General features: G+C 45.5%; 9 protein-coding genes and 1 non-coding gene across 10 annotated transcripts; 2 read left to right on the top strand and 8 right to left on the bottom strand.

Annotated features, from left to right (window-relative positions):
* Positions 1–3,535: 3,535 nt before the first annotated feature.
* Positions 3,536–3,963, bottom strand: AGABI2DRAFT_192247 (hypothetical protein). The gene is made up of 3 exons (XM_006460523.1): positions 3,898–3,963; positions 3,755–3,846; positions 3,536–3,697 (listed from the first exon to the last, which is right to left on the bottom strand). Exons 1-3 carry the CDS (start codon positions 3,955–3,957, stop codon positions 3,640–3,642), a joined length of 210 nt encoding a protein of 69 aa, XP_006460586.1. The 5' UTR covers positions 3,958–3,963; the 3' UTR covers positions 3,536–3,639.
* Positions 3,964–4,445: 482 nt separating this feature from the next.
* Positions 4,446–6,885, top strand: lcc12 (laccase-12; the record flags this gene model as incomplete). The annotated part of the gene is made up of 14 exons (XM_006460524.1): positions 4,446–4,561; positions 4,620–4,686; positions 4,744–4,812; positions 4,868–5,015; positions 5,070–5,139; positions 5,199–5,215; positions 5,276–5,303; positions 5,353–5,554; positions 5,607–6,131; positions 6,193–6,213; positions 6,263–6,414; positions 6,478–6,501; positions 6,553–6,611; positions 6,664–6,885. The coding sequence occupies 14 exons, from the start codon at positions 4,446–4,448 to the stop codon at positions 6,717–6,719; spliced, it is 1,554 nt and encodes a 517-aa protein (XP_006460587.1). The 3' UTR covers positions 6,720–6,885.
* Positions 6,886–9,172: 2,287 nt separating this feature from the next.
* On the bottom strand, positions 9,173–10,694 carry AGABI2DRAFT_117530 (hypothetical protein; the record flags this gene model as incomplete). Its single annotated transcript, XM_006460525.1, has 2 exons — positions 9,173–9,833; positions 10,564–10,694. 2 exons carry the CDS (start codon positions 10,692–10,694, stop codon positions 9,173–9,175), a joined length of 792 nt encoding a protein of 263 aa, XP_006460588.1.
* A 174-nt stretch (positions 10,695–10,868) lies between these two features.
* AGABI2DRAFT_178090 (hypothetical protein) lies at positions 10,869–12,125 on the bottom strand (the record flags this gene model as incomplete). The annotated part of the gene is made up of 6 exons (XM_006460526.1): positions 10,869–11,234; positions 11,289–11,375; positions 11,421–11,572; positions 11,623–11,700; positions 11,748–11,892; positions 12,093–12,125. The coding sequence occupies 6 exons, from the start codon at positions 12,123–12,125 to the stop codon at positions 11,079–11,081; spliced, it is 651 nt and encodes a 216-aa protein (XP_006460589.1). The 3' UTR covers positions 10,869–11,078.
* A 1,969-nt stretch (positions 12,126–14,094) lies between these two features.
* On the bottom strand, positions 14,095–14,922 carry AGABI2DRAFT_178091 (hypothetical protein; the record flags this gene model as incomplete). Its single annotated transcript, XM_006460527.1, has 3 exons — positions 14,095–14,398; positions 14,712–14,802; positions 14,842–14,922. The coding sequence occupies 3 exons, from the start codon at positions 14,920–14,922 to the stop codon at positions 14,268–14,270; spliced, it is 303 nt and encodes a 100-aa protein (XP_006460590.1). The 3' UTR covers positions 14,095–14,267.
* Positions 14,923–16,251: 1,329 nt separating this feature from the next.
* On the bottom strand, positions 16,252–17,704 carry AGABI2DRAFT_150479 (hypothetical protein; the record flags this gene model as incomplete). Its single annotated transcript, XM_006460528.1, has 8 exons — positions 16,252–16,351; positions 16,405–16,523; positions 16,578–16,697; positions 16,755–16,890; positions 16,945–17,067; positions 17,115–17,284; positions 17,343–17,527; positions 17,587–17,704. 8 exons carry the CDS (start codon positions 17,702–17,704, stop codon positions 16,252–16,254), a joined length of 1,071 nt encoding a protein of 356 aa, XP_006460591.1.
* Positions 17,705–18,698: 994 nt separating this feature from the next.
* On the bottom strand, positions 18,699–19,592 carry AGABI2DRAFT_135748 (hypothetical protein). Its single transcript, XM_006460529.1, has 3 exons — positions 19,083–19,592; positions 18,912–19,030; positions 18,699–18,849 (listed from the first exon to the last, which is right to left on the bottom strand). The coding sequence occupies exon 1, from the start codon at positions 19,381–19,383 to the stop codon at positions 19,111–19,113; it is 273 nt and encodes a 90-aa protein (XP_006460592.1). The 5' UTR covers positions 19,384–19,592; the 3' UTR covers positions 18,699–18,849; positions 18,912–19,030; positions 19,083–19,110.
* A 459-nt stretch (positions 19,593–20,051) lies between these two features.
* AGABI2DRAFT_184996 (hypothetical protein) lies at positions 20,052–22,876 on the bottom strand (the record flags this gene model as incomplete). The annotated part of the gene is made up of 16 exons (XM_006460530.1): positions 22,809–22,876; positions 22,689–22,723; positions 22,586–22,634; positions 22,396–22,494; positions 22,255–22,329; positions 22,114–22,202; positions 22,035–22,052; positions 21,908–21,952; positions 21,713–21,832; positions 21,477–21,614; positions 20,992–21,257; positions 20,862–20,923; positions 20,716–20,801; positions 20,340–20,556; positions 20,228–20,267; positions 20,052–20,173 (listed from the first exon to the last, which is right to left on the bottom strand). Exons 1-16 carry the CDS (start codon positions 22,857–22,859, stop codon positions 20,052–20,054), a joined length of 1,512 nt encoding a protein of 503 aa, XP_006460593.1. The 5' UTR covers positions 22,860–22,876.
* A 453-nt stretch (positions 22,877–23,329) lies between these two features.
* AGABI2DRAFT_192254 (hypothetical protein) lies at positions 23,330–24,509 on the top strand. Its single transcript, XM_006460531.1, has 2 exons — positions 23,330–23,557; positions 23,610–24,509. Exons 1-2 carry the CDS (start codon positions 23,414–23,416, stop codon positions 24,183–24,185), a joined length of 720 nt encoding a protein of 239 aa, XP_006460594.1. The 5' UTR covers positions 23,330–23,413; the 3' UTR covers positions 24,186–24,509.
* On the bottom strand, positions 24,391–24,461 carry AGABI2DRAFT_t45. Its single transcript has one exon. It is a non-coding gene; the product is annotated as a tRNA-Gly (tRNA).
* Positions 24,510–24,883: the final 374 nt, after the last annotated feature.

Consider the following 24,883-nt stretch of genomic DNA (forward strand, 5'->3'; position numbering starts at 1 on the left):
TTGTTCGCCAGGCGATGTGAGTCCCGAACTCAAGTCGTTCCTCACGCCATCAAGTCGCAAATTGATATTGATCTTTCATCCTCGCCTCCACACCATTGCCTCCACCTGTGACTAAACCATCGGCTTATCCCTGCATTTATGCTCTCGCGTCCTGCCTTCCTTCTCACCTTTCCTGTTCTCCCCGACAGCACGCAAAGCCGAAAATCTCTCCTACCTTCGGGAAGGATGACAACGGGAAGCCCGGGACTTGTCAGGCTCGTCGCGCTCGCCATTCTCTTACACATTATCTACATGGGCTCTTTGGTGGTTCAGGTTCTACCTTTATAGCTCGCGCATTCTACGAAGTCCATGCAGATTTATCGAGTGGATAAGACCAGGATGTCCAGCATCCTAATCGATACAATGCCACATTCTAACATGATACCATACAAATCTCAAGAGGCGCCAATCAGTGTTGGAATAGTTGCGTAACCGGTATCAAAGTTGCACAACCATTTGATGGCAACCTACCTGATGAGTCATCTTCCCATCGTCGATCATGTGACCATGCCGAATGAGGCAACCGACTTAAGTAATACAATCATGTGATGCACAAGCGTTGCGCAATGCGCGCCCCGCGTTCTATAAGTCATGAAAGCGAGATCATTATATACAAAAAAAAAATGATAGGAAAAAATTATATATGATACCGATGAAATACGAAGTGAAATTTTCAAGAGAAAAGAACATCACCGGTTGAAGCATCAAGGCCTTCGTCATCCACAAATTCCCCTGGAGCGTCCAATTCTTCCTCGAAAGCAGATCTCGCATATCGAGTTTATGGCAACGATGGCATTGCCTTTGAGTCCCGGAGTGCGAGCGACAGTGCTCTGGTATCGCGGGAACGTTATACTTAATGCAAGCCATTATATAAGCTACTAACATGTGATGCAGCGTGGGAGAGTTAGACTGACAGCTCTACCGAGCTCTACCGGTTGTCACAGTCGTCCACAATGAGATCTTTATGCCCCTCTGTTCAATGATTTCGTCATGAAATTCACCTACTACGTTTCTGGACATAGGTTTATCTGATCATTGGCTTTATGATTGTACATCTTTTCGTCTAGGAGACATAATCAATCAGTGATTCCCGCTGCACGCGCAACAATATTTCACGCTGACGGTCAAGTTCCCGAAGAATCCCCGAGAAGTAGTCTCGAAAGGAGGAGGTTTCATGGTCAAAAATGAATTCGTTCAAATGAGTCTTAGATAGGCCCGCTACTCGAGCACAAATGACTCGGATAACGATCGATAAGCCCTGTCGACAATGCCATACAGGGAAATGTGGTTCTCCTCCCGGATCCTCCGAGCATAAGACATCTGGCTGGTATTACAGTTCAGCTTGGTAATGTCATGGTTGCCGACCATGATCATGATATCACCATGCTTAGTACACTTTTCGAAACAAATGGCCGCGTGTAATGGGAAACAATCAAGCTAGGTCAGTCAAGGCAGCGGGAGTCGAGTTCTTGATGCCATCTTCCAGTGGCAGTGAGCTAAGTCAGCGGATGTGTCAGCCAATGGGCATGGCGATCATCAAAACGTGATATACGACATTCAGCAGTTGAGTGAGCGGCGCAGCTCAGCATCAGCAGACAGCAGTTGCCGACCTTGCTGTTTAATGGCACAACACTGATGGTTGCCGGCAAGGTCTAGTCAAAACTTTTCGCTGCTCGAGTCCTACGTTTGGTAGGATTCTCTTCATCGAAGAATTTACATGCTGGGGATAAAGTAATGCCAGGATTTCATTGATAAGGGTGTTCCAAAAGTTGGATTTGAGTTCAAATAACCTTTTCGCCGCGGAATATGACGGGTAAAGTTATACGTATATCCTCATTCCTGCGGGTCTCTCATATAATCACCCTAGATATCGCGGTTCAACCGTTCGAGCAACCGATCTCTGTAACGACTAGGCTTCATCGATCGCACTTGTCAATTAATCATGCGCAATACTGTCTTATTGTTCCACTGGTAGGTGCATTCTTATTCTCACACCTAACTCTTGGACCGCGTGGTTACAGTACCCTCTTATCGTTCCTGCGGTGGCCGGGGCCTGCTGATTATAATAGAACTCGGGTGAAAGATCATGGAATTGGCTAAATGGTATTCTACTCTCCCTGTATCACGACAAATTGTCGTTTGTCCGTCGGAGACTGGCCCTTTGGACGTTCTCTTCTCGCATAGGGGTGATGAAAGATTGATGAAAGAGCCTCATTACATCCCATACCATCATGACGAATACGGGCTTGGCTATCCGTTTTACCCAGAACAACTCCTCTGGGAAAGAACTTGTACAAAAAAATTATCGTCTTTGTTTTGCTATCTCACGTTGATTGATATCTCCTGTTATTCATTCCAACGAAAAGTGACACTGATGTACAGTTTCACATTTTTTCTTATCCTAATATGTTTTGAGAGAGAATGATGGCCGATCAAAGTTCGAAACTATCTCTCTGCCCTGCGGAGCCGAAATTACTCAATTGGTCTTACATATCAGGGAAAAGTCAGGTTCCGAAGCAAGTTGCCCATTCATCTTTTTTCTCTTTTTGGAAGGTTCACCGTTCTCAGGAATTAGCATTTCTATTTAGTACACATCAGTATGTATCTTACGATTCGATAGCTGTTGTTATGGAGAGACTAGTAGCTGTTAGACCCGTGAAACAGGTTCATTTCCCCGCTCGGTTAGAGTGCCTTCTTAATTGTGAAAGCGTCGTGGAGAAAAAATATATCAGAACACTGTAAGTTTGTATACGTCCAAGGAGTTATGCTGCTTGAAAATTTTCTTGTCGCACTTCTGATAAGGCGGTAAAAGAGCGGTAGGCTTGGTCACGCCGCGATGCTCGGTCTCAATCAAATGTAATGGCCATTGTGAACTTCCGAACATACCGATGCTCCGATTCGTAAATATGGTCATCAAATGAGCAGCAAAACGTCCCGGCGCTCAGCCATCCTACAGATCTCCGGCAAAATGTGATGCCGGGAAATGGTATATCCAATGATTCATATTCTCTGCAATTCATCATCCTCGCATCCTGGTCGCATCCCACGACTTTCGCCTATTCACACGAACTCCCTGTTTTGAATAATTGAATATCTCCGCAAGAATTTCACATCTTTCTAAGTAGATTCTTCAGAATCAAGTTTCAAAGCTCGCAGTTGTTTGTCATATACGGCACAAAGTCGGGAAATTTAATAAACAATGCGAAGTAAAGTCCATGCATCTTATTATTTCCGGAGCCTCAGGATGAATATGAAATGATTCACTTGCTCGGTCCAAGTGTAGCACGTTAGGAGTCCAGGACTACAGACACCAGCGATATACAAATCTCCTGCAATTCGTGGTATGCTTGGAGTCCCGTTGGCATTTTTGTGATATATGGTAAATTAAGTCGCCAAATTTCGTGTTGGGAGTTGGACGACTTAGGTTGGAGCAAAATGAGGAAGATCAGTCTCGGTGCCTGACGAGATCAGATCAATTTCGCAATCACGCAGATATCATGGCTTAGATAATAATTAGGTAATTCGAATTGGTTTCGCAACAGGTGTTTACATTCACTTTCGTCCCAACCTTTTACATATACTACACAAAAAACCGTCTCATCAAGACGAATCGGTGACAGCCAGCGGCGCCTGAGTCGTCGTTATACTAGGACTTTGACTAGTGCGAGTGCCTCAGGTTGGTAGCATGATTACTAGCTGAACAAGTTCTACTCACGTCCAAACAATCGTCGTAGTAGCGACGGTAAGGAACGGGGATTTATCGATCACCGTATTGAATACTTCCTCCTGAGTTAATACCGCAGGCTCCTGCAAAACTATTGGTTAGAACCCACTCAAATGATGGCAAAAGAAACTCACTGCAGCTGCCACTGCCATGATGAAGACTGCAAATGAGACGCAGAAGTGCCTGAGAAACATGGTGAGAGGCGGAGATGTGATTTCTTGTAAGCATTCCAGATACTTATATTCTGTAACGCCTGTGTAGCCCCATTCGAGTATCTGATATGGCAAAGACATCCTCTCCCACAGGTCCCTACGTAAGACATCCCCCCGAACAATATCTGAGCGGTGGTACTGATCTGGCGCGATCGACCGCGTGAAATATCTGGCTCCCGCAATGCAGACCAAGAACCTGAAGGATCTAGATTCCCTTATCCTCGTAAGCCCTGCAACATACTGTACCTTCATACTCAACGCGCAGATGCCGCATACCCATCCAGGAACCGGTATATTCGGCTACCCACGAGATGTTCGATGTGTTTGAAATCCCTGAGCACATTCTTACTCCTTTTTGCGACAACAGAAATGTGCCGTAAGATGGGTATAAATGATTTCATCCTCAGGCTATTATAAGTAGCGAAGAACAAGTAAAACGTAACCCAAATCTTCGAACCGACTGCCTGACCATGAAGCGGTTTGTTCTCCTGCAATCCCTTGTGGCTGTCGCGTCTGCTGGCATAGGACCTGTCGCCGATCTCTATGTTGGCAACAGAATTCTGGCTCCAGATGGCTTTAATCGTTCGTAAGTACTAGCTACCATGAATCAGGATTCTGGTGCTTATGAATTCGAACTTTCCCAGTACTGTCCTCGGGGGTACTAGTTCGTCGGACTTCGGTTTTCCTGCTCCTCTTATTACCGGAACAAAGGTCTGCATCATTGGCTCTTTCTGAGGATTGCATGGCTGAAGAAAGATGTTGGATTAGGGGGATCGCTTTCAGCTCAATGTGATCAATCAGCTCACAGACACGACAATGCTGCGGAGCACAAGTATTGTAAGCCGCCGTCATGATAGGCAGCCTACTCATCGTTTCTCATTCGGTTCTCAAGCACTGGCACGGCCTTTTCCAAGCTGGTTCCAGTTGGGCGGATGGCCCTGTCGGAGTCAATCAATGTCCTATAGCGCCAGGAAATTCATTCTTGTATGATTTTAATGTCCCAGATCAAGCAGGAACATTCTGGTATCATTCACACTATTGTAAGTTGACTTATCTTGTTACACTACATCACTTAATCATGGGACATGATCAAGCTACGCAATACTGTGATGGACTCCGTGGTGCATTTGTCGTTCGCGACCCCAATGATCCTCATGCTTCTTTGTGAGTGTATTTTATTACGATAAATCGTTTTCTTTTTTTTCTGACGTGAATGTCGTTAGATATGATGTAGACAATGGTCGGTCGCCTATCTCAAAATAAGTCTCGTTTATACAAAGTAACTGACGATGTTCTGCAGATGATACCGTAATCACACTTGCCGATTGGTGTGTAAAAGCCTCGCCAAAGTTACTCGAAATTCATGGAAATTTCTAGGTACCACACTTCAGCGAAAGAACTTTCTGGGTCGTTCCCCGCAGAAGAGGCCACCCTTATCAACGGCCTTGGCCGTTACTCAGGAGGCCCGACATCCCCGTTGGCTATTGTTAACGTTGAAGCAGGGAAGAGGTATCGGTTCCGTCTTGTGTCTATCTCTTGCGATCCGTTTTATACCTTTTCCATTGATGGACATGACCTGGTTAGTCCTACCCCTACGCAAAGACATTGAATCAATTACTAACTAGAAATAGACCATCATTGAAGCTGATGGAGAAAATACTGACCCTCTGGTCGTCGATTACCTTGAAATCTATGCCGGGCAACGCTACTCTGTCGTCTTGAACGCAAACCAGCCTGTCGATAACTATTGGATTCGTGCTAATTCAAGCAATGGTCCAAGAGACTTCGTGGGCGGAACTAACTCTGCCATTCTTCGCTATGCAGGCGCATCCAATTCCGACCCCACCACTGAACTCGGGCCTCGTAATAACCGTTTGGTCGAGAATAACCTCCACGCTCTCGGAAGTCCTGGTGTACCAGGGACTCACACCATCGGAGAGGCTGATGTCAACATCAACCTCGAAATTCTTTTCACCCCTCCGAACGTTTTGACAGTAAATGGCGCACAATTCATTCCCCCTACTGCCCCTGTTCTTCTTCAAATCCTAAGTGGCACAAAACAAGCAACCGATCTCCTGCCTCCCGGGAGTGTATATGTCCTCCCGCGTAATGCTGTCGTTGAGTTGACTATCCCTGGTGGATCCGGTGGAAGCCCCGTGAGTGATTTTTTTTGAAAATACCAAGTGACGCTGACTGATGTTCTCTTTCTTGTGATAGCATCCTATGCATTTGCATGGCGTACGTGGTTTTTTCCATTCATATTATGCCCTACTTGACATCTATATAGCATGTCTTCGATGTTGTTCGAAGTGCTGGTAGTGATACGATCAATTGGGACAATCCTGTCCGCCGTGATGTCGTCAACATCGGGACATCGACTTCCGACAATGCTACTATCCGCTTTACTACCGACAATCCTGGCCCTTGGATTTTCCACTGGTATGTGGTTTTCATTCCGTTACGAACGACATGTATACTGAAACGATATTGATTGATCCATAGCCACATTGACTGGCACTTGGAAGTGTAAGTCCATTGTCATTGAATGGGAATCAATCTGATTCACGCCTCAATCAGTGGCTTAGCTGTTGTGTTCGCCGAGGATCCTGATACAATCGAAAACTCTACGCATCCCGGTAACGAGATTCGCTTAACTTATTCATGAGCTATTCACTAAATCCGTTACAGCTGCTTGGGACGAGCTTTGCCCAATCTACGATAACCTGCCCTCCGATGAGCTCTGAAAACAATGAGATGCTTGTAACTTGCGAAGGAGTGGACGCAGAGCAACTTGTGTGCTTGCATGTTATCCGCTGTAATTATACAACTTTCAAATTAGCATGAGGGGACAGTTCCATGACAATATTCTTGTAGAACGTTATTTAAAAATATAAATTACTTTGACAGCTCTGCTATTGTCGTCAACTTTGAAAGAATCGCATCCGTTTGCGCTCTGGGATAGTGCCGCAACCAATTTCTCCTGATTTCTTTCCTGTTAGTACAGTATGTAATCCCCTTCTCCGGATCTCGCCTGCGCTAGAGTAGCCACATAATCGTCTCATGAAGCTGCTATAGCTACTAGTGGGTTTGTTAGGGGATCTTCTCGTTAGGAACATTGAGCTAGAAGCAGCGATGTGATTCAGTCATCAAATCCTGTTGATTCCGTTTCCAACGTCGAACCATTTCTTTGGGATGATGGCGTATATACATCAGTTCCATTGCACGTAGGCCTTTTCTTGCCATTTCTGACGATCCGTTATTCCTCTGCAAGTATAGAATGAACATTTCTTCCCACTTGGAGAGGTAAACCTACAAATGAACGAGGTGTTGCGATCATCGTCTGAAGCACATGTGAGCAGCTAGCTACTAGCAAACCAGGGACGATTGACTTACTGCATCTCGCATTTAGAACCGATACATTGGCGGAAGTGAAGAAACTGGCTTTAGTTGGAAGTAGGCCATCTTTGTTGCTTTAATGGTGGTGGTTTACTGGGCGATTGTGCTCTTGAATAGGCTGCGAACAAACACTGAAAGGGAAGAATTTACAAATGTTCGTCTTCGAGGACGTCAGCAGAACGCGCCAGATAAATAATCTATCCAGAGTCTGTATTGATTGACGATAGACCAGCCGATGGAAGTGGTACGATATGTGCACCTAATTCGTTAAGCACCCTTTCGCATCGTCACGTACAAAGTCGACCTCTTGCGCTTATTGTTTGTAGGACGAATTGGATTCGATTACGTATCACTAGTTCGACGTGTCTTGTGATTGAATGGAGGAGGATCTGACAGCAAAATAATCATGCAAGCAAAGCAGGGAGACAGTATGAAAGTAAATCCGGAGTAAACGGAAAAGCGGATCAGATATGAATAGAGATATAAAAAGAGGCGGGAGGCGAAAGAATGTACATAAGAGGCGCCGAGAAGAGGATATATAAAAGTCCGAAAAGATAAATGAGCGCGTGAGATGAGATTTAACATGTCCTGCCATTCAACACAGTGAACGATCAGCGCGAAATGTTTGAAAAAGGGACAAAGATTTTGAAGCTCACCATCCTCCAAGAAAATTCTCATGATTTCGACACCGCACCGTCACCCTTATTATCCACGGGAACAGTAGAATCAACCACATCGTTACTCTGCCCTATATTCGCAAAAGGCTCTAACGGTTCCAGCGGCCGTATCTCCGGTAAAGGTGGCAATGTTGGCTGCATCTGCTGATTACTTGTCGAGGTTCCGTGTTCCGGGACGTGTGCGCCGTTGACACCATTCGCAAGCCCGTTTTTAGAGGTCTTCTTGTCACCTTCGCCCTCAGCCTCTGCATTGAAACAAGCTGGATTTATGACCGGAGAGTACACAGATACGTTGAAGGGAGAAAGCGACCGACGAATTAGGAAGATTCACATTCGAAAGACCAGAGGACTTACAACACCAAGAACATAGGAGAGAAAAGACCATCGGTCTGGCTCCGGGACTGGTGATGACAGGATGGGAAAAAGAGCGAAAGAAGAACAGAACCCAGCGCTTTGTCACATTCGCCTAGTAAATGCACTAAACTATTTTTGGCTCTTGACAAACATAGGTAAATCTGAACCTCGCCATCTGCTTGATTGAAGACGAACACAATCATACAGTCTCTGCGGCAGATCGTTACTCGTGTTGATGTCAGTTACCTCGTGAAGTATAAACTTCCTTCATTGGGCCTTTTACTGGAGGACATTGACGTCCCGATACCCCCTACTACCCAGATCCTATCCTCTTACGTCCTCTCATTTTTCCAGCGTGGGCTTCAAGAAGTCCCTTTGTAAGCGTACTAGAATTGTGGGAGAGAAGTTTTCCAACTCGAGCCGGAACACATGAAGGCATGCAATGAATATGAGATTTGGCGGGAACTTTCCAGTGGGCGAAATTGATCATCAATAGCAAAATATGTAGTTTTCAAGGTCGTGCCAGCACAACAGTTGGGGGCATTATGCCCGCTCTCGAGAAGAGAGAAGTGAAGAGAGGCTTTTTCTCTCATTCGCTCAACGATAGTATCCTCCAATGTAACTGCAGAACCTACATCTTATTTCGATCAATTTGCATCGATTATAACCATAAATCTGCAAAGGAGTCGGAAATGAAGGGTTCGGCGTGGAAGCTGAAGAAAAAAGATGTCTAGTCATATAATGAAGGTACTACACGTACTGAGATGCAGTCAGACGCAAGCTACTGAGGCAAATTTAGAAGCGCTTAAGCTCTCTAGCCTCTGAATTCCATCAAACGATAATGCCCCTCTCCACTCCGACTTCAACCCATCTTGTTCACCAAGCTTTATACCCAAGGGTAAATCATGGATGTGCCAAAGCGCAAGTTGAATAAGCGGAAATCCGTGGTTCTCCTGGATTAATTCGAGTATTCCAGGAGGATATGATAATTGAGAGAGATGAGAGGGTGTTGAAGATGACCATAGAGATGATTTTGAAGGAAGGGAAAGAGCAAAGAGAGCAATAGACAAGGCTTCGGTAGGCCTACTAGGAGGAGGAATGATAAGGACCTTCCCGGCATTACCGGCCTTTCGGCGGCATTGATCAAGGAAATCTGCTGCGTCTTCAAGTTGGGAATCAGAAAGCGCAGACATGCCAATGTCATCACAATGGAGGGTCTCTTCCTTTCCCATGGCAAGCTCGAGCACCTCTCTCCTCGTCCCCCCTTCGCGAAGAACGCATCTTCGACTAAGCCCTCCGGGATGTTTACTAATGCGGACGCGAATGACTCCAGAGAAATCTAGTTTCTCATCCCACATCCAATCTTGATCTCTTATATCGTCTTCAACCGAATTATCAGTCAATTCATCGTCATCGTCATCTCCATGGCTCCTGAGATCATGAGAGATCCAAACTCGGGACCCGAAGAAAATTTCCTGAAAACCTGGCGGACGACTTTTCAAGCTTTGCGTTGGTAGTCGAGGTAAATTGGACCCGTGAGTTGCATGTGCTTGTCAAGAAATAAGCAGGTTGTTTCTCGCGCCGAGAAAAAGAACTCTACCTGAAGGATTGTTATTTAGACACTGTTTCCGTGAATGACGGCGAGGGACATTGCTAAAATGTGGCTGAACGTGGCCTCTCGATGCGAACATTATGATCAAAGTGACAACGGATAAGATGTTGTTGTCGCAGTAATTGCTGGTGACTGTAAGTGGCTGGATGAAGTAGGATCTGGGAAGTGTGCTCTACCAGGACTCAAGTTTTTGAACAGACAGATATAGTTGAAAAATCCCCGTTAGGCGAAACGACAATGCCACGTGTTTTCCGCACAACACTGAAGAGAAGCCATGGCACTTTGAACGTGTTTACCGCTCTGCTCGAGTCTAAAAATGCGTGTAGTGGCGTGCGGGGTGCATCCCGAGTGTTTCAAGGTTGTTCGTAGTGTTCGAGTTACAAATCACAAGCCAGGGTCCCAGCTGGTTCACACGTGTTGAACATCATTTTCCCGCCGACGGATCAAAATATTACAAGATCGGCTAACTACTTACTCCGACGCCGACGGCCAAATGTGCACAAAACACGACTTAAAGCTTGATAAGGGATCAGTATGATACATACTCACCCGGCGGCTGGCAGCCACGCACGAACCCTCACCCTCATGGTCAAGGACTCCGTCGCTCTACCGTTAAATGATGGATCCGATGATCCTGCCAGGTCGCGCTGTTCCTCTGCTCCTTGATAGCGAAGAGCCATTGCAAACACACAAATTTACTGCTTTTCGAGCTATGAATGGTCAATCTAAATTCGGACGACAGATCGCGAGGCAGCAAATAGAGAATTTGCAGAGTGAGGTGAAGATCTTGTCAGCGGATTCAACGGCTCCTTGTGTCGCAACGTTCGAACGAAAGATTATATCTCTTGTCTAATACTTGATCATCTTGCTTCTTGTATTTTTTTATGTGATATTTACACGATTAATAATGCCGGAAACACGCTACGAGGCATTCATTCTCAGAAGTGAATGATACAATATATGGTGTGACTAACAGTACGCGCCCGTGTTTGCAATCGATTCAACAAAGGTCGTGGAGTACTCGTACAAGAAATGGGAGGGCGCATCGACTTTCACTTTTATGATTATTCCTCCCTCCTTCCAATTGCAGAGAAAATCGAAGAGATCAGTTCACCAGCTTGAGGCAGAACCCCGGCATAATATCCTCTATAATATTGCTCAAGTTCAGCCATTGAAAGGTTTCTGATGATCGTAGGTGAGGTCAATGCCGGGAGACTGTGCTAACGAAGGAGATGAGCATGATCCAAGAGATTATACATCATCGGGAGACTCACAGGTGGTAAGGTGGGATAGCTGCCATCACGGAAAGGGACAACCTCAAAGGCCGCGTCGTCACCATTCCCAGCGGAAAGATTCATCATCTACAGGATAAGTAATGGAACACTTGAAAAGGATGAATAACCTACTATTGCGACCATTGCTCGCGTTTTCGATCCTTCAAGCTGCAGGCCATCCACTTTGCCACGCAGGTCATCCAGTTGTGTTTGCAATGGGGCAAAAGCGTGCTGGAGCGCAGCCTCAAACCAAGCAGGTACACCTTGATCATGATCATTTGCAGCTGTGAGGATAAGTAGATGTCATATAGAGAAGTCGTGCAACTAGACAAACCAATGTAAGAGGCTACCAATCGGTGGTCATATAGAACTGCTCTGCCGACATCTTCTATGTCAAACTTCTCGTTCTGAACTATGAAGGGCTGAGGTGTCGGAGCCCATCACTAACAATTGGCTCACCGTATGCTTTCATCAGGTCGCGGATCAACAGGTTTGCCACGGAAACGTCTCTGAGTGTTGGTGGATCAGAGGGAGCTGGCGGTAATTTTACGCTGGTGAGTTCGCTGGTGATTTGGGGTAAGGCGATCCGTGGCATGTAGAGAGGCTGATAATATATTCTTTCCCACGCATGCTACAAACAACACCTCGAGAAGCCATACTCCACCGTTCTAGTACTTCAAGCTTTGAGTCTTAATGTTGCAGGTAGATTCCTGCGAAGATGACAGGCGGTCAGATAGCAAGGAACAAGGCGACTGAATTACAGGTGAGTCCGACTGCTGGTCAGATATTTCGGCCAGCACTTACTACAAACTCTTCATATTCAGGATTCGAGTCCATTGGGGGTTACCGTTGAGGACGCAGGGTCAATGAAAAGTGCGTGTATGTTGTTTTAACATCTAAAACAGGTGGCCACTTTAACTGGCATAGCAATGCAATACTAGCGACGCCGCTCTGGAAAACCCGCTTAGTAGCTGACAATCATGGCTGCCGACCACTAACTTCTAATACTCCACCTGCTCTTTGTCAGCGCTACCCTTGCAATCCCTCTTACGTCTAAGGCGTCTCCAAATGAGTATCCTGACTCGACGAGAAGCGAAGCGCCGTAGAACAGCTGCTAGAGGCATACTACGAGACTCTAACTTTCGAAGCTGAGCGCTGAATGACTACACGAGCTCTTAAGTGCTCTTTCAATCCGCAGCGGCATGATTCTGCGGGTCAATCGAATTAGGCAAGTAGTTATAATTAGGAATAGCACTGTTGAATAGCTTAAATGCTGTTGTCAACACAATGGCATGAGCGCTTAACGTAGTACCTATGTTCAATCATGAGGTGCTTTTTGGCCACATTACCTGACTCCTTCCATGGATTTCTCGACGTGAAATGGTTAACAAAGTGACAAAACTTACGGATGCGTGACTCTTTCCAAAAACCTCGAGTTCGCGCCTGAGGCCTGAAAGCCCGCGTGACTCCTAGCTATACCTGTAGCTTGATGTTAGCTGTTGTTGCTATTAAATGCCATGTCGGACGTCAAAGTTGTAGTAGCCGGCGACTGAAAGAACTCCTGACCATGAGAAATTGGTTTATCAGATATATTATCTCAATGCCTTCAAGATGATCACATTTATTAGTCATCACACTACTGTACCATTACGACCGTAGGTTCACTGTCAATTATGTAAGCTTGACAGCTGTCATCCGGTGCCTAGTTCACTGGCCACTATAGTTGATGACACCTTCCTCTTTGAGGTTCACACCTTCCTTTTTAGGCCATGATATACCGCTTTAGGGTATGTTTTTGCCGGGGGGGGTGTTCACACCCTCGGATTTTTGATGACATGAACTAAAATAGGTTCACAAATCGGGCTGATGACTGATGACGTGAACCTACGGTCGTAATGGTACAGTACCTTCGCTCCCAGTCTGTTGTTATTCTACTAACCCCTCACCAGAACAGCCCATGTAATATTATATCGGGCCACAGCGCTCCGCTGACGTCGCCCAATCCTTCAACAGGTACGTTAATGTGCTTAATTAGGTGCCAATATTGACAGGGTTGTAGGGAAACAGCTTCGTCTGAACAGAGGTACTTAACGGATCTGAGTCGAGTTTTCTTCAATACGTTCTTTACTTCGTCCAAGCCTCAGATATCAAACCCTGATAGTCAACAAGGAGGAAGAGTTTGCGTCCTCGACGTCTAAAACTCATGCAAAGTGCCAATGCTCCGATTCATTTCGAACCGCTGCCGTTCATCGTGGAGAGCCTACCTTTGACTATTAGATGGAAGCTTGAGAGGCCACTAGATGGGTATGTCGTGTCCGCTTCTATGAATTTGTAAAGAAACTCAGGTGGTGATGCGGTAATAGTGCAATTGAAGTTGTGCTGGCGTCATTTGGACAAAGGGCTGTGACTAGTGCCCAGCTCACACCAAATTTCGTTTTGAACGCTGAGCACAATCTCCGATCGGGTATTATACCCCTAATTGACCTTGATCCGTGAGTCACAAGTGTATTTGGATCAAATAGTGCATGTTTTAATCAAACATAGAGGCTTGTATGTTATTCTGGCCATGAATCGAACGAGTCGGGACTCTATTCTAGCAGCCAGTCAAGGGTTTTATTTCCTCCCCACTCCGGATACCTCATTGTCCATACAATCAGGGTATAATGCCCAAGCAAACAGCACGTCTCTCCAAAAGTCTGGCGCCTGTGAAATCCTCTTGCCATCAACTATTCGCTTGCCACATCTGAATTCCCAGATGATGGCTCTAATTAGTATGAGCGCATTTTTGAGTCTTTCAGTGGTCGCAATTCTGTTCATCATGCTTTGGAGATCCTTTAAATGCCGTCGCGCTAAGGGAAGCTCTTCTGAAGAGGAATGCAATCGTGCTCCATGTGTTGTCCCATTCGTGTTATCAGACAATCAGCCTTCTGTTATCAGTATTGGGGCCGAGAAGAAACGAGAAACATCCAAGGACCGGGCCTATTCCTTGTCTAGTAGCCTAGCAGATATGTCGCCGGTCTCGTTCAATACCTGTTCATCCTCTCCCACTAGCTTAGCATCACCTTTATCCACGGGCCTGAAAAAGCCGCTTTCCGCTCTCTCTCTCTCACCTAAAACACACTTTCCTCCGTCAGCTCAAAAGCATATAACAAGCTCCAATTCGTCCTCCGGAGTAGAATCTGCTGGACAGCGTAACAGTTCTCCGCCTCCCCATTATTGTGCCGATAGACAGTTTGCATGATACAAATTTTTTTGCATGGATCAATTATATAGAATGTTTCTATAATTAAAGTAGCCATAGACAAACATATTAACCGCCGACTGAATAATTGATTATACGTCCAGTTTTCTCATCGAGCAATGGAGCTTTACGCGAGAGGTCAAAACGAAACCTCAACTTGCTTTCAAATGATAGTGGCTAACGGCTTAACTGGTCATGTTCAGCGTATTTTGCCGGGATGACCGGGATGAGAGCCTCGTCGGTGACTCGGAGTGACGAGTTTTTTTCAAATATCTAAAATGTAATAATAAATTGGACCCACGCATCACTCACCAGACCCGATTCCAATCGTGAAACTGCCTTGTAGTCGGCTGTTAATAAGCACTGAGGTAAAATCTTGTACCCTCGGTACATTTAATTCGTCTAGAACAGCGTCACTCTCAATCAAACAAATGAAACAAAGATTATTACCGAACTTTTAGTAGTGTACTTCGGGCTCCATATCCGAATGATATATTAATTCAGCCTGAGCAATGAAATCAACAAAAAATGAGTGCCAATCTCTTAAAGTCTATTTTCACGTAGTGATATCATCCAGTGTAAGTTATGGTTCACGTCGAATCCACACATGATCATGATGATCACAGGAATTCAGGGGCAACAACAAAATTCAGGGGAAACAAACCATCACCGGTCAGACGCAAAAAAAATCAGATCTACCACTCGAATCCAAAACAAATTATGCCAAATATATCTGTATTTCAGTATATAAAAAGAGAGCGTAAAAAAAAGTAAAAAAAAAAAAAAAAAAAACAACGAAAACATAAAAAGCAACAACTACTATTACAATCAAAAGAGCAACAAGAAAGGTAGTAAGAAAAGAACATGGTAAAACGCAAGGTATATAAAAGAAAAAAAAAAAAAGAAAAAAGATTTCCATATATACATACAAAGCAAAAAGAACGTTCAAGTCGCAGTAATCTCTACCGCGTATCGCAAAAAAAAAGCATCATAGAAAAAAAAGAGAATTCAAAGACGGCAAAGATGACCCGAAGAAAATGAGTTGATAGAGAGAGACGGTATAGAGTGAAACGGTATTCATGCGCAACATAAGTGATAGATCAAACAAAGGAAAAAAATGCCCGGAAATGTTTTGCTTACAAAAAAAAAGAGTACAAAAATAACGAGCAAGGGAGAGAGAGGGGGGGCAGGTAAAAATAAAAGAATGGTGAAACAAAGCCGCCATCGACATCAAATCATCATTGACAGATTGTTCAGTTAGGACAGGGTTGCATCACCTGGAAGGTAGAAAAACCAATCCAGAAGAAAATTCCCATCCTGTCTCCGGTAAGACCCAAGCCTTGACAATTGTGGGAAGGGAAAAAAAATATAAAGTGAATCAAGTCCGACGTCTCGGGATCTGCGTTGAAATTTCCGGAAAAGTCGATGAGAATTTTAGAAGAAGAGCGCAATTGAATCGATGAAAGATGAGAGGAAATTTCACATATTATGATAAGCACGGGAAAGATTGGTGATAATGAAAGGAATGTGAGATGCATACGACTAAACGTAAGAAATCATGGGTGATAAATGCAAAAGACGACGACGCATGAAGAGCAGTATGGGTTGAGTTTGAGGCATTGCAAAATAATACTCCCTGATAATTCGCGTCAGGCTGTGGAATGCAAGTGATAGCAGGACAAACGTACGACAACAGGAGATGAAAGTTCTAGATTGGAAAGACTATAAGATACCGGAATCTTTGAGTGCATTTGAAAGTATTGTTTCCTTAACGGCTGCAAACACCAGCCGGATATTCGTGGTATCTGTGGCTTGTGTCAAGCTAAAAGGCAATTACATAAGCAAAAGTCAAATCGGTGATCGGAGGTATCGTACTGAGGGTATACACTTAATCTCGCACGGTTGGCTTGCATGAATTTCCATAGGATATATTTAGCTGCCTTGTTGACATCGCTGCCACCAGTGTATTCTTCAAAGAACCTGGCGAGCGGAACCTGTCAAGCATGTGAGCACAGGTGGAACAGAATGTGACGAAAACAGCAACGAACCTTTGGAAGCTTTGTTTTGAAAACATCAATTTTGTTCAGAAAGAGGATTATAGACGTCCGGATAAACCAACGCGAGTTGATGACTGATTCAAATAACACCAGAGATTCTCGCATTCGGTTCTGGAGAAGCCAATGATGAAATTCGAAGCTTGAAACTCGACAGCGTAGCAGGCTTACCTGTGATTTGTATTCCAGGAGATCCTGATCGTATTCACTAAGGGCTGTGCAGAAGATGATGGATGTCACGGATTCAAAACAATGAATCCACTTCTTGCGTTCAGAACGCTGACCGCCGACATCAAACATGTGTATCCTGGCCAGTTCTCGTGAGTGCTGGCGGGAAACGGGTGGGGCGAATGGAACATACGAAAGTTGGCCCATGGTGAAGCGGGTTTCAGTGATCCCAACGCTTTTTTGACGAGCACGTAGCACATCAAATTCGGAAGGTACATAGCCTGCCGCGCCGATACGGAGGACGTTGTTGAAGAAACTTGAAGGATGTTAGATCGCCATCAAGTCGGTGCGTCCATTACTTACTACTCCGCCGAATCCATGAGGTAAAATTCGCTCATATGATCCTCAACGACTTTCGGCACAACAGGGTCCTTCAAAAATTGGTGGATGGCCTCTGCAATTTCTGATGTGAATTGCACGTCGGAAGGGCCATTGGGTTCTGGGTTATAGTCCAGGATCTTCTCCATATGTACCTATTTACGAGCCGCATTAATTTCGGAAGCGTTCCCGGGAGTAGAAATTGAGAATCACTCTATTGTGGCTTTCTTTGCAATCGATTCCAGTCTTGCGCATGTAGATGACGACAGAGCGAGCACACTCGACGACGTTGCGATAGATAATGGGAGTGTACCCTTGGAGCTGATCCTTCGTAAAGCCGCCCTGGTGGATGATCTTCATCTGTTTAACAATAGTGCTCTTTCCGGACTCTCCTGAGCCTGCAAATGAGGCAATATGAGACTGAATTCGACTAGAAGCTTGGCGGGGATAGACTTGCCCAGAAGAAGGATCTTGCACTCGCGCTTGAGACGTCTGTTGTCTTCGTCGAGAGAACGGTCTATGTCCTCTGAGCGGATTTTGCTCTGCTGGTCGCTCTGGGAGAAACAGGCACCCATGGCAGCGTCGGCGACGGTGGGGAGGGGAGATGGTGGTAGCGGATAGAGACAGTCGACAGCACCGGTGGTCCATAGGTCACGCGTGACAGTCACTGCCCTTGTCTATTCCAGTCACAGGTCACAACACATCCGCGTATGGTTTCATTAAGCTTGTTAGCCGGCCGCACAGTGCTCCTGCTAGTCCCGGCCCAAATATCACCCCATTTTCGTATTTCTCACTGTGCCTATGCTTCCTTCCCGGTATGGTTTTTTCAACCTGGTTTTATCTGTCAAACTCAGATGAAGCCCGATGACAAGGGCTCGAATGTCAAGACAATGCCAAGACGTCATACTATCCCAGTTCCGAGCCTCTGCGACACCAGATTGTCTCTTCAAAATAAGTAGCTTTGACACCCAGGTATCCAAAAATACCCCTCTGCTCGGCCCGAATGCAGCGAACAACAATTTCTTTCAAATGTTTGCAGCCATGTCGAGCCCACAACGTAGCTCCCGGTGAGACTATGGAAGGCATCATCAGGAAGGTGTGATTTTTATCTACCAACTTTGATCACCCTATTGCCGGCCGGTGTCGCTTTGTTCTCCACAAGCATATGCATCAAAACACCCCCATCAGGCATATCGCTACTTGCAACACTTTATGCATCTTTCCTCAATCCCTTTGTGCATCCATCATCATGACGAGCGGCATCTCCGAGCACCGCCATGACCCTAGCATAAGCGCCGCTAAGCGTCGTGACATTTGACACCGGTATGTATATTTTCATTAACATTCTGGGTATGCTTCACCCAGTATGGTCGAGCTTCCAAAGAAGCTGGATCCCAATTCGTGCTTTGTGATCATGTCGGTAATGAGGCCTTGAGGCCTTGATTGATCATGAGAAGGGAACATATGGGTAGATAAAAATAGACTACCTGGTACCACGCCCAGACCTCCTGATCATCCCAATTCACAAAGACTCGTTGATATAACAAATATCCAAAACTCTCCCACACACTAGGCTTTACGTTCCTTTTCTTTCTACCGCCATGTTTCTAGCCGTTCTTTTTGCACTTTCCTTTGCTCTTTCGTCCGTACTTGCGCAGGACATTGCAACGCTTAGTCCATGTGCAGTAACCTGTATCCAACAAATATCGGACTGCGCCCTGTAAGCCCCGAATTACATCACCCTCTTCTTCGCTTGACGAGATGATTGAATGGTGATACCAGTACAACACCGCAATGTTTATGTCCCGATCAGCAAGCTATCGCAAGTTGCATCAACCAAACCTGTCCCCCTTCGGATGTCCAAGACTCCCTCCACGCCATCGGTTCCTTCTGCCAATCCAGTGCGTTAAAATCCAATATCTCTAATCATCTTCTCAACATTAAGATCATCAGCTTCATCCACCTCCCCTTCGCCGACAACTCAGACCACCTCAAGACCAGCTACAACGTCTTCATCTCCATCAACCAACATACCACCTCCCTCCACCCCAAATCCCGGTACTACATCCATCAAACCATCCCAATCCCCCCAACAACCATCAACCACCAGCACCGATAGTTCTTCTACTCTCAACCCCACATCTACTACCTCATCAGCCTCCTCCGACTCTACCTCCTCCACGACCTCACTTCCCACCCTTACACCCCTCACAACTTTATCAATACCGCCTTCACAAGGGTCACAAACCGTCATCGTATTCAGCACTCAATTCGCTTCCCCTACTCCTATAACCGGAAACACAAGTGGAGCCACCGCTTCTTTGAATTTCGTTTCTACTACACCTCTTCTTCTATTCATGCTCGTATTTGTTTCTCTAATCTGATTCAGCAACAGCCAGAGTACGAGTGACCTGGATTTATCTTTTTCCTCTTTCCGATTCAATTTTAACTTATCACGCCCCATATACCACCAACCCACCCCCGGAGTTCTTTTTTTTTGCTAGTCCAAAAAAAAAAAAACTCTACATTATTACACCTCAGCACTTTCACCTATCATTATTATTATCTCCGGTTTCTTCGATTTTTCATTTTAGAATCCCTATTCATTCTTTCTTTCAATGTGCCTGAGGCACGACCGGAAGGGCGTGTATCCTCAGTGATTCGCCTTCGTCGAAAGGTACACAGGTACAACAAGTTGATACCCGAACAGTATTATGTATTTGAACGCGACTCCCTCCCTCCTAGCGGGTCTTACCAAATGAAAAAACCTGCATTCCTTGTGTGTTCCTGCTAACGGGTGCCTCAAATCCCCTTTGAACCTTCTTCGTCATCCGTTCTTTTCGTTGATTCTCCGAGGTACAAGGTACACAAAACAAAAAAACGAGGTACAGCATTTTTACATTCATTCATACTTATATCATTTCAAACTCCTGCCAATTTTGGTGTACTTCCACCTAATTCGGTATAAACCGCATCATCTCCGTCCTCTCCATTTTTCCCCTTTCTTTCCTTTTTGAAATAATTCGAAATCAAAAATGCCACATCTAGAAAACGATATCAGAAGTTAGATTCAAGAGTGCAAAAAAAAGAAAGCTCACCAAGACTCTGCTCAAAATTCAACCTAGGATCACAGAACGACTATTTTTTTTAAAAAAAAAACGGCACTTTCAGTATTAATCACGAAAGAAGTAGCAAAGTTTGATTTCGCACCTGGTACCTCAACCCCAATTCCTCTTCAGTCAACTCCATACTTCCACCAAGACATTCCGTAACACTGAATCCCTCTTCATTCAACTCTCCCGTAAACTCCATACTCACACCTCCCAACCTCGATCCACATTTCTCGTGAATCTTCAAGCAACTCGTCAATTCATCAATTATCGTACCAAAATGACGCGTTTTGAGACCAGTAGATGAGGTCAAGGTGCTAGAGTGCCTAATGTTAGTTCACATTTCTTAAACGGACAGTGAAGGGAAGTCGTAACAGGAAGGGCAGAGTACACCGATCGAGTAAACGTCAGAGAGTACCTTGGTTCCTTTTACGGCCTCTTTGTCTCCGGCTAACAAGCGGAAGGAAGACACTCACTTTCCATGCATCGGATCACATATCCAAGCAACTGGATGTCCAGATTTTTGCACAATTTTGATATGCCCAGCAAGATGATTTTCAACCTAATGTCAGATCATAAGTAGACAGACAAGTCCCCGGGTCAATTCAAAACCTGTGCTTACTTTCGTTGCACCATATCGGGTGATAAGAGTCACTTTTCCAACTTCTTTATCCGGGTTAACAACTGTCACAAAAGGGAAATGATGACCGAAATTAGCAGACAGTAGGGAGGGGTATAAAGAGAAAACATACTATCCAGTAACCTAATAAGTTCATCATCCTGCATCGTAGGTCCAACTTTAATCCCAATCGGGTTCCTAATTCCCCTGAAATATTCAACATGAGCTCCGTCAAGCGACCTCGTCCGATCACCAATCCACAAAAAATGCGCAGAAGTGTTGTAATGCTTTGTTTCAGCCTCGGCTGAATTAGAATTCGAGTTCGTTGACGAGGTTGAGGATGGGATAGTAAATTCGCGTGTAAGCGCTTCCTCGTAGTCGAGCATCAAACCCTCGTGGCTTTGTAGGCGTAGTTTATCGATAAGGAGGAGAAGTGTGTAATTCCAGGGAACCACGGTGTTAATGGCATACAGTGTACAAGGAGCATTGGTCCAATTACCAAACCGTCGAGGCCAGGCCGACCATAAGCAGACGGAGAAGAAACACAGAGAGAAGAAAGGAGGTCAGATGAGCGAATCATAAACTCTGTCACAATGAGGCATGCAGGAATGACCGCACCTGGTGTAGAAATCAACTTCCGCAAGTGTTCCTCGGCCCCCTCCCTTCTCATACGGTATGGAGCTGGGATCCACACCGATCGTCCTGCTGAAATCAAGAGCATCCGATAACCCCTCAACGATCTTTTCAAATTTGCGTCTAGAGAGGACGGAGGCGGTCGAAACGAAACGGGAAGAAGGGAAAACGAGGATTAGACTTTGAACGACAGAATCAATAAGTTAGAGGTATAAACGCACCTCAGAGATGGAGATCGAACATGTGCAAGTGACCAATCGCGGGGGTGATGCAGCGAGGCGAAGCCTGAAGTGAGAAGAGCACGAACGTGATTAAGAGTAGTCGCTGAATAAAAGTAGGCTCTGCGGGTGTTTGGGATACATAACAATAATAAGCTCAACCAAACTTTTGACCTGGACATTAACGGGATCAAGTACCTGAGGAGACGTTCAGGATCAGGAGTACGGTCATCAGGGTCGAGTCTTTGTTTTGATGTATTAAAAGAGTGGAGGAGAAGGAAATGAGCGTCGCGGACAAAAGTTGAGTGGATGGAAACAGGCGCACCCGTTGACATTATCACCCCTTGAAAGTAGCTCTCGGTGAGAAGTACGAAGACACGGGCTTTAAAAAAAGAGGGCAGCACCTGAAACTCAAAACTTGACTATCGCCGATTTTTTCATATTTACTACTCCGCGGCTTGGCATACTGGCCTGCGATTCGACCAACGCGGATCTAGAAATCCGTGGTTCAGATTTGCACTCCAGGTTTAAAATGAAAGACGTACGACAGGAAGTCGAGCACCCCAGATGATGAACAAGGAGAACGAAAGAATAAGCCCGATTTTGTGGGTGATATTTTCCTAATGTTCACACGCACAAGTACAGGTGAGTCATACAGGGAAAAAAAAGGTTAATGGACGGCGTACGTGCGTGCAAGCATCGAAGCTCTCGGCACAGTCTCCTGCATGAAGTAGAAACGCTTCGTTTCGCTGAACCTGAGCTAATTGATGGCGAAGTCGCTCGATCTGGTAAAAATGACAACAAGGGGGGATGGTGGGGACAAGGAGACGATGAGAACGGGTCGCGGAGATCCGAGTAGCTTTAGAGTGGACCGACCTCGGAGGGAGTGACTATTGGAGGCAAAGTTGCGATTTTGGACAGCACCCTGGCAGGTTTGAATGAAGGGCTCGAGGCTGAAGATGTACAAAGAAGCACGTACCTTTCCAGATGCTGTTGATCAGAATACGTTACAGCCTAATAAATGATTTCCCCTATCCGGTGAGCATTCCGCAAGTCTGGCAGGATGAGGATTTCGGGTGCGAAAAGCACTCGGACTGACCTGAGCAACAGGCCTTGATTTCCAAGAAGACGGGTGCCATCTCGGATCCATCTCAAACGGCAATTACGAGATCGCAAAATAAAAAAAGCCAAATTGCCACAAAGTCGTTGTTGGCCGTTTTCTAGCTGTGGAGTCAAGACAAAACTCATGTCGGACGTGGCCCATTCGGCGTTTTCCGCATATCGATATGATGTTTTATATTTATAGCCATCACTGAGTTGTAGTAATTATAACCTGTACGTGTACCATACATGTACACCAGCCATACACGCACATGCCTTGCTAGTTCTGAACGGGAAAATTTGTCCCACCTCATACTTGATGCAGAGATACCGCGGACTTAGGCTAAGGTTTGGGTTCTGCAATCCAAAAGGTTGTCGCGATCCACATCGAGAATCCAGCATTGAACCAGGAGACCTCCTGAGAGCCTCCCCGTTTCCATATTCAACATCTTGATGCCAAACTATTCTCTGCTTCCGATGCGTTAAAAATTGCCTCGGCGAAGGGATTTCCTTGGTGCCGCTGTACAGACCCGGGGCGGTATAAAAGCACTTGCTCCCTCCATACTAGTCAATCTGCTCCGTACATTATCCTAGCGGCGGTAAATGTCTGCAACTCGTGCCATTCTTGTACTGGTCCAGACGTTTGTATACCACATCGCATATAACCCACCGAACCCCAGTCCTTCCAAAGGCCGTTATCACACTGAGGAGTTATACATCCTCCAAATCGCACCCATCATTTTCAAGGTATGCCCCTTCATTGCCGACGACGCCGTCAGCAGCTTGATGCCCTCTACAGGCTATTCAAATCCTTTCTTGGTTCTGGACGTCCTTTGAAATCCTTCACTACGTCAAAAATGCCGCTCTCCTACCCTCATCTCTCGCTCCCATTCTTACAGATGCACTTATCTGCCCTATGGGCAACCCCACCATCTTGCCTACCAATGCCATCCGGGCCACCCCCGTATTTATTCTCGGTGTCGTCATATCCATCATAGGTTCCTACATCCGTCTAGACTGTTTTCAGGCCCTCGGCCAAATGTTCACATTTGTCTTGACCGTACATCCCGAACATAGTCTTATCACCAATCGTCTCTATGCATACGTACGACATCCTGCATACACTGGTTCGATGCTCCTCATCATCGGTCTCACTATTTCCCACCTTACCGACGGCAGTTGGTTGACCGAATGCGGTCCCCTCACGTCCCAGACTACTGTTTTGGTTATTTGGGCCGCTGGATGGTTTTGGACGGCTTGTGTTGCTTTGAGTCGTGCACAGGCGGAGGATGCTCAGATGAGAAAGTTGTTCAAGGATGAATGGAAAGTTTATGCGACAAATGTGCCTTGGTGGTTCGTTCCTGGCGTCCTCTGATTGTCATGTGTCGATTTTTTCTTTTTTTCTGCTTTTGATTGACGTGTTTGAAGGTACAGGTAGTTTTGTTTCTCCCCTCAATGTGTCGCCGATGTCTATTTACATACCTACTATCCACGAGATGCTGTAATCCCAAACATGAAATTTAGATGAATCAACAAGACTTGTAGACGATTTCAAAAAAACATTTTACGACTATACACAATGCATTGACCGGGAGTCGAACCCGGGGCTAGGCCATGGGAAGACCCAATGTTACCGTTACACCATCAATGCATGGGCGCTAATATGATATGGATAGGAGTCACATATCCTCCCCCCCCCCCCCCCCCCCCCCGTTTATATTGACAACGCGCAATAATCCAGCTGCCTTCGTCGTAACAGCCATGCGCTGCTCAGCTTCCCGATATCATGTTCCGCACGCCACAATCATGGAACTAATTTATCATCAACACGGACATTCCACGCCGTCAATTTCTAAACTAGCGTAAATGAACCCCAAATCAAATGAAAAAGAACTACAACACCAAAAGAAAAAGTTCGCAGGAGATACTACTAACAACACTAGAACCAGACAGGTAGTATTATACTAAGTAAGAAGTCCATTATACTGAACGCACGTCAAAAAAGAAGGAAGCGCGATTTTGAAAATTATCGCTGTCCATGACGAATGATTTGATGTTGATGAAATCAAACTT

The sequence above is a fragment of the Agaricus bisporus genome (genome assembly GCF_000300575.1).
Source record: "Agaricus bisporus var. bisporus H97 unplaced genomic scaffold AGABI2scaffold_4, whole genome shotgun sequence".
NCBI lineage: Eukaryota > Fungi > Basidiomycota > Agaricomycetes > Agaricales > Agaricaceae > Agaricus > Agaricus bisporus.